Source organism: Ovis canadensis, chromosome 2, assembly GCF_042477335.2.
Source record: "Ovis canadensis isolate MfBH-ARS-UI-01 breed Bighorn chromosome 2, ARS-UI_OviCan_v2, whole genome shotgun sequence".
Classification (NCBI taxonomy): Eukaryota; Metazoa; Chordata; class Mammalia; order Artiodactyla; family Bovidae; genus Ovis; species Ovis canadensis.
This window is the reverse complement of record NC_091246.1, coordinates 210,566,891-210,580,618: the sequence shown is the minus strand read 5'-3', so window position 1 is coordinate 210,580,618 and position 13,728 is coordinate 210,566,891. Positions and strand designations below refer to the sequence as shown.

General features: G+C 35.5%; 1 protein-coding gene across 3 annotated transcripts in view; it reads right to left on the bottom strand.

The window, feature by feature from the left end:
* The window catches only part of NBEAL1 (neurobeachin like 1), a 153,374-nt gene that overhangs the window by 41,276 nt on the left and 98,370 nt on the right, over positions 1-13,728 (bottom strand). For all 3 annotated transcript variants that reach the window (XM_069578035.1, XM_069578037.1, XM_069578036.1), the window contains 5 exons: positions 13,514-13,671; positions 10,232-10,356; positions 7,080-7,206; positions 1,119-1,267; positions 385-518 (listed from right to left, as the gene is read on the bottom strand). In XM_069578035.1, the coding sequence (XP_069434136.1) occupies positions 385-518; positions 1,119-1,267; positions 7,080-7,206; positions 10,232-10,356; positions 13,514-13,671 (693 nt within the window). The remainder of the gene's footprint in view (positions 1-384; positions 519-1,118; positions 1,268-7,079; positions 7,207-10,231; positions 10,357-13,513; positions 13,672-13,728) is intronic.

Below are 13,728 nucleotides of genomic sequence, written 5' to 3'. Positions count from 1 at the left end.
GCTATTCCTAGAAGAACTACATGCTCCATTATTTTTTTTTCTGATTACACATACTCCATTATTGTTGAATTCAACCCAATCTAATTTCATAAATCCAATTATATCATATATATACACACCATAGTATTTCACAATGTGAGACATCTATTCGCTGACACTCAAAACTCTACTCAATTCTTTATCTATCTGTATATAAAATATCCTCCAAACACTCAAACATAAATTCCAACAAAAATTCATATGCTGCTTAGTCCCAAAGTATGTATCTTTTTTCTCTAATATTCTGACTCAGTGCAAGAACAGAGTGTAAAGTTTCATTACAGCTTACTAGTTGGAAAATTATTTCAAGCTAACAGTCCAGGAGAAAGGTAGCCTTTTACAAACCTCTTTTTTGAAATTGAGAAAGTAGTTGGATTGGTCAACATGAAAAATCTCAAGGGCTGACCTCCTTAAGTTGTACCGTCGTAGGTGAATCTCTCGAACTTGAGAGTGAGGCCACTTGAAATCAAAGCCTACTCCTGAAAACAAAAAAAAATCTTGTGACTGTGGACCACATAAAGTTACATATGCTATGCAGAAAATAATCTCCTTTTCCTGACAAGAATAGCATTTAGGGAAAAAGAATTCAACCTCTATATGATAAAAACCATCTGTTAAATGTATTGCATTTAAAACTATTTTAAAATTCTATAGCTTTTTCTACTTCCTTTCCATTGGAATAGAGAATAACTCTGAATATTGTATCTTAGAAACATTTTCCCTTTTCTCTTTCTGTTAGCAGCTTAGATTTAAATATCTTTTTATTTTCAGATAAAGGATTAGGTGAAAAGCCTATAGGAACAAGAGTACATATAAATAAAATATTGCATTTATAACTTAAATTTATAGCAATCCCCACTAGGTAAACCTTTTAAAAAAAGATTGATAATAAAAAAGAAGCATTCCCCTCAGTACATTGTTGAATAATGAATTTAAACCCACACTGACTTTCCATTTCTCCTTTTACATGAGAGACTACAATTTTACAGGCCCATCTTATTGTTTTCTTCTCATTAATGATTGATAAACTGGATACTTAACTATTGAACAACAGAAATTATTCCCCCAGAACTCCTCACCATCTTCTTTTTCAATGCTGCCATCATAGAAGTAAATGTGTTGAGTAGTGATTTCTAATCTGCCAGGAATTACATCAATTATTGTAATGAGTTCACAGTCTTCTGATAACACCAATTTTTCTTTTTGATTTTGTTCTTCTTTCTCATCACTGAAGGGAAAAAACAAACAAAAAAGATCCAACAATGTATTCTGGGTAAATGGAAAAGAACATCATATTCAAATTCAAATCTCATTTCTGTGAAATCACTATCCAAGAAAGGGTACTGGAATTTTCTACAAAAAACATTCCACTGCATATTTCACCAACCTAACAGGTAATACTGCAATCCTTAAAGCTAAGCTCAAAAAAAACTAAGAATGTTTTCCTAAATAGTCAAATTCTAAAGTTCACAGTGATGAAATTGAGAAATAAGTAACTTAAGGCAGTACATAGTCTGTTGCTTATTTTATTCTATGAAAGAAGTTTTGGCTTTTCATTTGAAAATGAATGAGACTGACATCCATTGAATTCACTAGTCATTGAAGAAAGAAAATAAAACCCCATTAAAAGGCTGACCAAAAAAAATCTACCCAAATCAAAGAGCTCCCTAGACAAACACGTCTACTCAGTTTGCTAAAAATAATCAAGGAAATATTTTAAAATCATTAAAATTATACAAAGAACCGCCAACAAAAGATATTATTGAAACTGGTCAGTTTGTAATATTAAAATAATTTCAGAAGAAATATTTGCCATATGTTGTTTATAACCTAAACAAAGTGATACTCAGAATAAATTATAAACTTGAGACTTAGCTACTCATTCTTAGCTGAATGTGAGGCTTTACAATCATAGTAAAAGTCAGGGCAGATGTGTAAATCACCAGATTTCAATGAATTCCCTAAACCACTTATAGATCCACGGGCAAAGAGTGGTAGTATTACTGATCAAGGAGTTTAACACAAGTACAAACTAACTACTGGCTGACCACTAAGCTATGCTGATCCAGAGGCAACCCCCAACAAGCAGAGTTTTAAAAACAAAACAAAACAAAAACCCAGTAAGTACAGACATCAATGGCATTCACTACAGGTAAAACAGACTCCACAGACTTAATCTACCAAAGTCATTAGACAAACAAAAATACAATAACAACAACCAAAAACAAGGGAGAGATCAGAAACCAAAGTGGATATAATTTTTTTTAATGTATGGGTTTCACAAAGATTATGAGACATAGCAAGAAACAGGAAACTATGGACCATGAACTCAAAAGAAGTTAAAAAGAAACTATTTCAGGGAGGACCTCAGAAGTTCAGCTTAGACAAAGACATCAAGGCAGCTATCATAAAAATACATGAAAAGAACTAAAGAAAACCACGTTTAAAGAACCAAAGTGCATTATGGCAAAAATGTCTATTCATAGAGAGATTACAATAAAGAGATAGTAATTATACATATATTTATAAAAAGGAACCAAATGAGAAATTCTGAAATTGAAAAATATAATAACTAAATGAAAAATTCACCAGAAAGACTCAACAGTATATCTGCAGGAGAAAGAAGCAGAGCTCTTGAAGATAGATCTAAAAGAAACTGTCCAATCTGAAGAATACAAAGAAAAAAAGAATCAAGCAGAATGAAAGAACCTCAGAGGGTTCTATCATGCAAAACAACATAAGTGCAAACGGAGACCCAGAAGGAGAGAATAGAGAAAAAGGCCAAGATACATTTGAAAAAACAATGGTAGCAACTTCTCAAATATGAAAGAATTTAATCTACACATCCAAGAAGCTCAGTGAACTCGAAGCAGGACAAACAGGAAGATATCCATACATGGACAGAAAGTCAAGGTAATAAAAGCTAAGGACAAAAAGAATAACTTTAAAGCACCACAATACAGTATATAAATTGTCAACCAAGAATTAATTCTATAACCAGCAAAATTATTCATCAAAGACAAAGCAACTCAGACAACTAGAATCACATGCAAAATAATTAACAGATATCTACATCATACCACATACAAAAATTAACACAAAATGGATCAAAGACATAAGAGATAAAATATAAAACTCTTAGAAAAAAAATAGATAAAAGGAAAGTCATCAAAATTAAAAATACCAACAAAAAAGTGAAAAACCCAATTTAATGGAAAGAACATTTTTGTAAATCCTATATTTAATAAAGGACTTGTTGCTAAAATATACAAAGAACACTTATAACTCAGTAACAACAAAAAAAAAACCTCAGTAACAAAAAGACAACCCAATTAAAAAGTACAAAAAAGATCTTCATAAACATTTCTCCAAAAAAGACATATAAATGGCCAACATATGAAAAGATGCTCAGCATCACTAGTCATTAGGGAACTGCAAATTAAAACCACTAGATACCACCTTCTGAAAGTGAAGTTGCTCAGTTGTGTCCAACTCTTTGAGACCCCATGGACTATAGCCTGTCATACTCCTCTGTACATGGGATTTCCCAAGCAAGAATACTGGAGTGGGTTGCCATTTCCTTCTCCAGGGGATCTTCTTGACCCAGAGATCAAAGCCGGGTCTCCCACATTGCAAGCAGACACTTTACCATCTGAGCCAGGGAAGCCCACCACCTTCTAGAATGATATAATAAATTTTACAAAGACAACAGAAAGGGTTTCCCAGGTGGCTCAGTGGTAAAGAATCTGCCTGCTAATGCAGAAGATATGTGTTCAATTTCTGACCCAGGAAGATCCCACATGCTGCAGAGCATTAAGCCCATGTGCCACAACTACTGAGCCTGTGGTACGGAGCCTGGAAACTGCAACTGAGTCCGCATGCCACAACTACTGAAGCTCTCGTGCTCTACAGCCCATGCTCTGCAATAAAAGAAGCCACTGCAAAGAGAAGCCTGTGCACCACAACTAGAAAGCAGCCCCCACACAATGCAACTAGAGAAAAGCCTGCACAGCAACAAAGATACAGAATAGCCAAAAATAATAAATAAGTTAATTTAACTTCTAAAAAAGAGAGAATAACAGATGACTGAATGGACTGGAGAATCTAATATGAAAATCAGAACTTTCAAACATTGCTGAAATATAAAATGGCGTAGTCATTCTGAAAACTGTTTCATAATTCCTCAAAAGGTTAAACATATAATTAGCACATGATCAGCAAATCTAAGTTTTTTTATACTCAAAATAACTGAAAACATAAGTTGATACAAAAATGTATACATGAATATTCAAGGCAGTATTAGTCATAATCATTAAAAAAATAGAAACTACAGAAATGTCCATCAACTGATGAACAGATAAACAAAAATAATATATTCATATAATGGAATACTATTTCACCAAAAAAAAAAATATTGTTAGATTCAATGACCTGGATAAATACTAGAAATATTATGGAAAAAAAGTAAAAATGTTAGTCGCTCAGTCGTGTCTGACTCTTTGTGACCCCAGGGACTGTAGCCTCCCAGGCTCCTCTGTCCATGGAATCCTCCAGGTAAGAATACTGGAGTGGGTAGCCATTCCCTTCTCCAGGGGATCTTTCCATCCCAGTGATTGAATCCGAGCCTTCTGCAATGCAGGAAAATTCTTTACTGCCTGAGCCACCTATCCTGAAAGGCAACATATTATATGAAATATGCGAAATGTTGAAAACAGGCAAATCCATACTAAAAGAAAGTCAATAAGCCATTGCTAGAGGATGCAGGGAGGGAAAATTGGAACTGAGTACTAAAGCAGAGACATTATGTTGCCAACAAAGGTCCGTCTAGTCAAGGCTCTGGTTTTTCCAGTGGTCATGTATGGATGTGACAGTTGGACTATAAAGAAAGCTGAGCGCCGAAGAATTGATGCTTTTGAACTGTGATGTTGGAGAAGACTCCTGAGAGTCCCTTGGACTGTAAGGAGATCCAACCAGTCCATCCTAAAGGAGATCAGTCCTGGGTGTTCATTGGAAGGACTGATGTTGAAGCTGAAACTCCAATACTTTGGCCACCTGATGCGAACAGCTGACTCATTTGAAAAGGCTCTGATGATGGGAAAGATTGAGGACAGGAGAAGAAGGGGACGACAGAGGATGCGATGGTTGGATGGCACCACTGACTCGATGGACATGGGTTTGGGTGGACTCTGGGAGTTGGTGATGGACAGGGAGGCCTGGCATGCTGCGGTTCATGGGCTTGCAAAGAGTCGGGCATGACCAAGCGACTGAACTGAACTGAACTGAACTGAAAAGTAGAAGACCTGCTTTTGGAGTGATGGAAACGTTCTTGGACTAGATAGTAGTGATGTTGCACAACTCTGTGAATAGACGAAAAAACTTCAGTTTTTTAAAAAGCAGCCAAAAATGAAGACAAATTTAAAACCCCCACAGATGACAAAAGACCAAGATAATCTGTGGCTTACAGACATTCCTTATAAGAAATACTGAAGAGAGTCCTTCAGGCTTAAAGGAAATGCACCAGATGGTAATACAAATGTACACCAAGAAATAAGGTGTATAGGTAGGTAATTATGCAGGCAAATATAAAAGAATATAAAGGAAAACATAATTACATAGCTTTTTATTCTCAATTGATTTTAAGACAAGTGCATAATACAGTAACAGCATAAGCTGTGCTGTTGGGCTTAAAATATAAAAAGGTTTAATATTATGGTAATAAAACAAAGGAGACATGAGAAATGAAAATGTTTTACATTTGCTTAGGGGAAGTTTTTGGGCTTCCCTGGTAGTTCAGATGAGAAAGAATCTGCCTGCAATGCAGGAGACCTGGGTTTGATGACTGGGTTGGGAAGATCTCTTGGACATGGGCATGGCAACTGACTCCAGTATTCTTGCCTATAGAATCCCCATGGACAGCGGATCCTGGTGGGCTACAGTCCACAGGGTCACAAAGAGTTGGATACAACTGAGCAACAAAGCACAGGGGAAGTTTTTAAACTACAAATTCAAAAATTTTAAGTATATCTAAGGCTATTCATGGAGAAGGCAATAGCAACCCACTCCAGTACTTTTGCCTGGAAAATCCCATGGACAGAGGAGCCTGGTAGGCTGCTGTCCATGGGGTCGCTAAGAGTAGGATACGACTGAGCGTCTTCACTTTCACTTTTCACCTTCATGCATTGCAGAAGGAAATGGCAACCTACTCCAGTGTTCTTGCCTGGAGAATCCCAGGGATGGGGGAGCCTGGTGGGCTGCCATCTACGAGGTCGCAGAGTCGGACACAACTGAAGTAACAGCAGCATCAAGGTTATTCAGGATATATATTTTTCCTGGTAGAGGTCTGATAAGTTATATTTTTCAAGGAATTTATCCATTTCATTTAAATTGTCAACTTTATTGGCATAAAGTTGTCATTTCCTTTTAATTATTTTAATGTATTTCTTTTTAATCATTTTAATATCTGTAATGTCCTCTCCTCTTTCATTCCTGATACTGGTAATTTATGCTGTCTTTACTACCTAAATAGTCTAACTAGAGGTTTATTGACAGGGAGGCTTGGCGTGCTGCGATTCATGGGGTCGCAAAGAGTCAGACACAACTGAGCGACTGAACTGAACTGAACTATCTGATTTTTAATGACCATTTTTTTTTACTTTTTCTTTTTGTTGTTTGGTTTTCTCTTTCATGGAGTTCTGCTTTTATCTTTATAATAATTTCTTCCTTTTGCTTAAGAGCTTATATTTCGTCCTGTACTTACCATCTAAACACCTCAGTAGTATCTATAAATTTGGTAATGTTTTTATTATCATTCAGCTCAAAATATTTTCTAATCTCACGCTCCAGCTCCAAATTAACCCAGTTCTAAGAAGCCTTCAATGGTTTCCGTTGACACTGATAGACTCCTAACAGTTGATATAGTATAAACTATTGGATCATGGAAATGTATAGTATTACAATTTCAAGCAACTATTTTCCACAATTTTACAATCCCATTTCTCAGAATAAAGTAATATTAAATTCTCTCAAGTACTGATACATACATATTTACTCTGGCTGTTATTTCCTCTTCAGGAAGATCTAATTTATCCTCCTCCATATCACTAACTTTTACTTGTTTCACCACTTCCAGAAGCAATGAATCACTGGAAGGCTGTGAGTGTTGGATACCTGTTTAAACATAAAATATCTGTTAAACACAAAGTAGAAAAATCATATCGGAGTCCTTCTGTAATTTCTGACTGTTAATTATATGATAATAATGTGTATTATAAGAAGGTGCTTGAAATTTTCTAGCATAAAAAAGTGATTTACTACAGAAAAGCTGTTATATACATAAGTTAGAGTTATCTATGCTGCTTAACTGATTTTTTAAAATTATTATACACATAAGGAAATGGCAACCCACTCCAGTACTCTTGTCTGGAGAATCCCATGGATGGAGGAGCCTGGTGGGCTACAGTCCATGGGGTCGCAAAGAGTCGGACATGACTGAGCGACTTAACTAACTTTATACACATAACAAAAGGAATAAATGTTTTTAAAATGGTACTTGTTTTTAACGATGGTATTACTTATGTTTCAGAAATAGGCCAAGTAACCTCTTTAACCATATTTACTTCTGCTGATGCTGCTGCTGCTAAGTCGCTTCAGACGTGTCCGACTCTGTGCGAACCCATAGACGGCGGCCCACCAGGCTCCCCTGTCCCTGGGATTCTCCAGGCAAGAACACTGGAGTGGGTTGCCATTTCCTTATCCAATGCATGAAAGTGAAAAGTGAAAGTGAAGTCGCTCAGTCGTGTCCGACTCTTAGCGACCCAAAGCATGCCAGTAAGTGTTATTCTCACTACATTAATTCAACAGAATTATCCTTACTGCGCATTTGTACTATAGAAATATTATGAAAGAATGTGAAAAATTATTGTTAACTGCAAGATAATACATAGGCCATTCTGAAGTGTTCCTTTCTGGAGTACATAGAATAGATAATTCTGATACATATATATGCCACAAATGTAATGAACTATGCATTATGTAAGAAGGCTAGGCTAGTGCAATGGAAAGAACATGGGTTGTGAAGTGGTAAACCTAAATTCAAATTCCATTTATTAACCACATGACCCCCTTGAACTTATGTTTCTGTAACTGTGAAATGGAGATATACCACATTATACATAAAATATATGGTAGCTATCCTTACTGTATATTTACCTCTGAATTATCTGAGTGGCATAAGAGTAGTAATGAAAATATATGCATAATTTATAGGTAGGACTGGAAAAAATTTGTATGTTTAACTATGAATATAGACATTTCATATTTAGAAAAATAATTCATGCTAAATAACAAAACATTATAAAGATGACAGAACCACTCAATTTCTCAAATGGTATCCTTGCTGAAACATAAAATGAATTAACCTAATTTACAGTTGCATTTTTCCTTTATAAATCTGCTTTGATCACACACAAGTCTAGATAATCTGATATAAATAGAATAATATTGATGAAAATACTTATAGACAAACATATGGAGTAGGTAAAACACTCTGCAGGTAATTCTGGAGTAAGCTTCAGGGAACTTTAAAAGTTTTAGAGACTGATACCACTGGTTTTCTACTATTACCAATTTCACTTTGAAATGCATGATTTCTTACTTCTGTACAATTTTATTATCACCATTATACCTGGGATAATTTTGAAAACTAGGTAAAGAGAGAAAGAGATGGAGAAACAGAAAGGACATTGGTCTTCCTGAACTTAAAACAACTGCGACCAAGAAGATGAAACAAAATTATATCTATGTACATGTGTTAAGAGGGATGAAGAAGGAGAGGAAAGGGACAAGGAATTTCCTGGAGTGATATTTCCTGATAAAAATGAAGAAAAATAGAGAATACTATTCCTTAAATGTTACTAAATTGAAGTCATTCACCGAAAGATGTCTTCTGAGTGACAAGTATAAAATTTCAAGAGGTAGAAAAGTATAATAGTCTCAGGACACAAACAGGGAGGACAAGCTTGTATGCAAGTGACCATTCCTATATAAGAGAATCTCAAAGTTAGTGTTTATATGAGGGAAAAGGCCATTATTTTACATTAAGGAAAATTACGGAGTCTCATTTATTTCAGAATGTAAGATTTGAAATGGCAGGCATGATAACTCTCTTATTTTTATGGCACTTACTGTATGGGCCAATTTATTACGGCAATTTTAAAAAAATAAGATTTAAAAATTGGTACTCATTTTATCAGTAACTTAGTCATTAAATACAAGATGCACAACTAGCTTGGGTAAAGTAACTACAATTTAGTATACACATGACTCTTAATATTTTAGGGTATTTCAGAAACCCTTCTTCAAAAAGAAAAGGATTTGTCAAGTCAGATGGGTATAAAGGAAAGTGAAAGTGAAGTCACTCTGTCGTGTCGGACTCTTTGCGACCCCATAGACTGTAGCTACCAGGCTCCTCTGTCCATGGGATTTTCCAGGAGACAGTACCAGAGTGGGTTGCCATTTCCTTCTCCAGGGGATCTTCCCAACCCAGGGGTGGAACCCGAGTCTCCTGCATTGCGAGCAGACGTTTTACCGTCTGAGCCACCAGGGAAGTCTCATAAGGAAGGGCTTATAAAGGAAGGGCTTCCTAAAGAATTACAGACACTCTTTAAAACCTGTTTTGATATATTGCTAGGTTACATACTTTTAAACTTTTTTTTTTTCCTAGAACAAAGGCATTGACCCATCTAGATACTAAAATGTCTGGAGTTCTGTAAGAAGAATAGATCATAAAAGAAAGACCTAAAGAGTTGCTAAGAGTTCAAGATATATTTAAGATTAGCCTCAGTTTTAGGAGGCAAAAGGCTCAGGTTAAAGTACTGTATTTTACTATACCATAATGGATACAGAGACAACACATTTCACACCAACTGCTGTATAATTTTATGAGTTTATATTTTTCTTTGAAAAACTGCAAAAATCAACTGAAATTGGAAGTCATTTTAGATTTGACTAAGATTTGACAAAGGCAACATAGACAGCCATTTAAATATCAATTATAAAACATCACCCTCTCTCAAGAATAAAGAATTTTCTTTTTTTTTTTAAGAATTTTCAAACAATTAATAAAAACAATTACCAATCCCTACCACCACTCTCTTTATCTTCAATAGATAATTAAATAGCCATTGGAACTCACCTAGATTATCTCTCAAAGCACTAGCTTCTTCATGGGTTTTGAAATTATAATTTGGCACCAACTTAAGTCTCATGCGGGAATAATTTTCTACATTAGCTAGTTTCCAGTGAATTGGATTTTGTTTCCTATGAATATTCATAAATAAACAAATAAAATTATTTTAGCTTAAAATTACAAAAGGTCAGCTGATTGAAACAGAGTAAAAAAGTAACATGTATTTTACGTTTCTTTGGCATCATTTTATAAAAGCTTTCACATTCATATCTCATTTGACCCAAACAATCCTGAGGAAAAAAACCAATGTTAGCATGCATATCAACAGTTTATAGCTAAGGAATCTAAGACAGGCTAAACTACTTGCCTAAGATGCCATGGAGTTTACAGACATCAGAAATAAGGTTTGAACAAAAAATCTTCAGACTTATAGCTTGATATATTTTACTCTTTCACTGTTACAAGGAGTTTCTTAACTAGCTATATATGAGTTTATTCCAAATACAGTTTTCAAAATAAAATAATAATTTTACTACAAATAAAGATAATATAATTACAAATGGATCAAAGATCTAAACATGAGTTAAAGCTCTTAAGGGAAACATAGGAGTAAATCTTCATGACTTTGGATTTGAAAATGGTTTCTTAAATACAATATCAATAACATAAGCAACAAAAGAAACAGATAAGCTTGACTTAACCTTCAAGTTTTTGTGCACCAAAGGCCACTTATCAGGAAAGTGAAAAGACAACCTATATATTTATAGACAATATATCCAATAAAGGCCTATTATTGAGAAAATAAAAGGAACTCTTACAATTCAACCACAAAAAGTCAAACAATCCAAGTTAAAAATGGACAAAGGACAAAAAATAAAGGACTTACACATTTCTCTAAAGAACATATACAGACGATCAATAAGTATATGAAAGATACTGTCATTAGTCATTAGGGAAATGCAACAAAATCATAAAATACCACTGTATAACCAATAGATGACCATAATAAAAAAAATTTTTTTTAAAGACAAGTATTATAGGAAGGTTGCAGAGAAACTGGAACCTTCAAGCACGATTGATAAGAATGGGGCAGCTGCTATGAAAAACTGTTATGCAATTCTTCAGTAGGTTACATACAGAATTACCATGGCAATGCTATCTGCAGGTATACAACCAAGAAAACTAGAAACAGGAGTTGAAGCATACACTTGGTCACAAATGTTTACAAAAGCAATACTATTCACAACATGCGTGTGCTCACTTGTGTCCAACTCTCTGCAACCCCATAGACTAGAGCCCACCAGGCTTCTCGGTCCATGGGATTATTCTGGCAAGAATACTGCAGTGGGTTACCATTTTCTCCTCCAGGGGATCTTCCCAACCCAGGAATCGAACCTGTATCCCCAGTGGCTCCTGCACTGGCAGGCAGATTCTTTACCACTGAGCCACTGGGAAGCCCACTGTTCACAACAGCCCAAAGAAAACAACCCAAATATCCATTATCCATTTCATACAATGGAATATTATTCAGTCATAAAAAGGAAAGAAAGTACTAACACATGCTACCACAAAATGAAAACACTATGCTAAGTGAAAGAAGTGCCACAAAAGGCCACCTATTGTATGATTTCACTTATATGAAATACCTAGAATAGGTAAATCCATAGCGACAGAAAGCAGACAAGCAGTTACCAGGGATCAGGGGAAGAGTTAATAGGCAGTGACTATTACTGGTTCCAGGGTTTCTTTTTCAGGTGATGAAAAGGTTCTCAAGCTGGACAGTGCTCTCATCTCAAGCTGATTACACGACATTAGAAATGTACAAGCAACTTATGCAGCTCAACTCCAGAAAAATAAACGACCCAATCAAAAAATGGGCCAAAGAACTAAATAGACATTTCTCCAAAGAAGACATAAGGATGGCTAACAAACACATGAAAAGATGCTCAACATCACTCATTATTAGAGAAATGCAAATCAAAACCACAATGAGGTACCACTTCACACCAGTCAGAATGGCTGCGATCCAAAAATCTGCAAGCAATAAATGCTGGAGAGGGTGTGGAGAAAAGGGAACCCTCCTACACTGTTGGTGGGAATGCAAACTAGTACAGCCACTATGGAGAACAGTGTGGAGATTCCTTAAAAAATTGCAAATAGAACTACCTTATGACCCAGCAATCCCACTGCTGGGCATACACACCGAGGAAACCAGAATTGAAAGAGACACATGTACCCCAATGTTCATCGCAGCACTGTTTATAATAGCCAGGACATGGAAACAACCTAGATGTCCATCAGCAGATGAATGGATAAGAAAGCTGTGGTACATATACACAATGGAGTATTACTCAGCCATTAAAAAGAATTCATTTGAATCAGTTCTGATGAGATGGATGAAACTGGAGCCAATTATACAGAGTGAAGTAAGCCAGAAAGAAAAACACCAATACAGTACACTAACACATATATATGGAATTTAGGAAGACGGCAATGACGACCCTGTATGCAAGACAGGAAAAAAGGCACAGATGTGTATAACGGACTTTTGGACTCAGAGGGAGAGGGAGAGGGTGGGATGATTTGGGAGAATGGGAATTCTAACATGTATACTATCATGTAAGAATTGAATCGCCAGTCCATGTCTGACGTAGGGTGCAGCATGCTTGGGGCTGGTGCATGGGGATGACCCAGAGAGATGTTGTGGGGAGGGAGGTGGGAGGGGGGGTCATGTTTGGGAACGCATGTAAGACTTAAAGATTTTAAAATTAAAAAAATAAAGAAAGAAAGAAAGAAAGAGAAAAAAAGAAAAAAAAAAGAAAAAAAAAAGAAATGTACTTATGGTCAGTAAATTATACATTTTAAAGCAGTTAAAAGAGAAAATTTTGTATTGTGTATTTTACTAGAATAAAAAAGGGCTGTTAAAAATGTGTGTGTAATATAATTCAGCAAAACAAGAATGACTGATCAAGTAAAGAAACAGCAAAATATTTAAACACACAGCATCACTAACCCTAGCTCAAAGAGGTAGTGTCAGGAAGACAGAAGTAAATGGATTCAAAACAAATTCTATGTTAAAGGGTAAGAGTAAAGGAAACAACTCCACAGCGAAAAACATATAAACACAAATCTCTACACTTACACAAAGCTATAATTCATAAAAGACAAGCAAATTAATTAAAAGCAATCTTGTAAAAATTGGATTGGAGAGGTCACTGGAGAGGTTCATGAAGTTATAGATCAGAGTTGTAAAGAAGAGGGCATTTAATGAATGACAGCTAATCCTACCTTTTAGCCCAAGGTCCCCTTTCACATGTAAGATAAAGCTTTATTGCCTTCCAGCGTCTCAGAGTGGCTAACTGCTGACTGCTAAGTTGTTTCAGCATGTTATTATACCTCAAGTTCTCCTGGCGTGCTTTTCGATTAAATGGCTCCACAAAAAACTCCTGAAAGAAAGAGCAATAAATAAGAGTACCAAATCATGTATTGAGAGGCATGTTTAA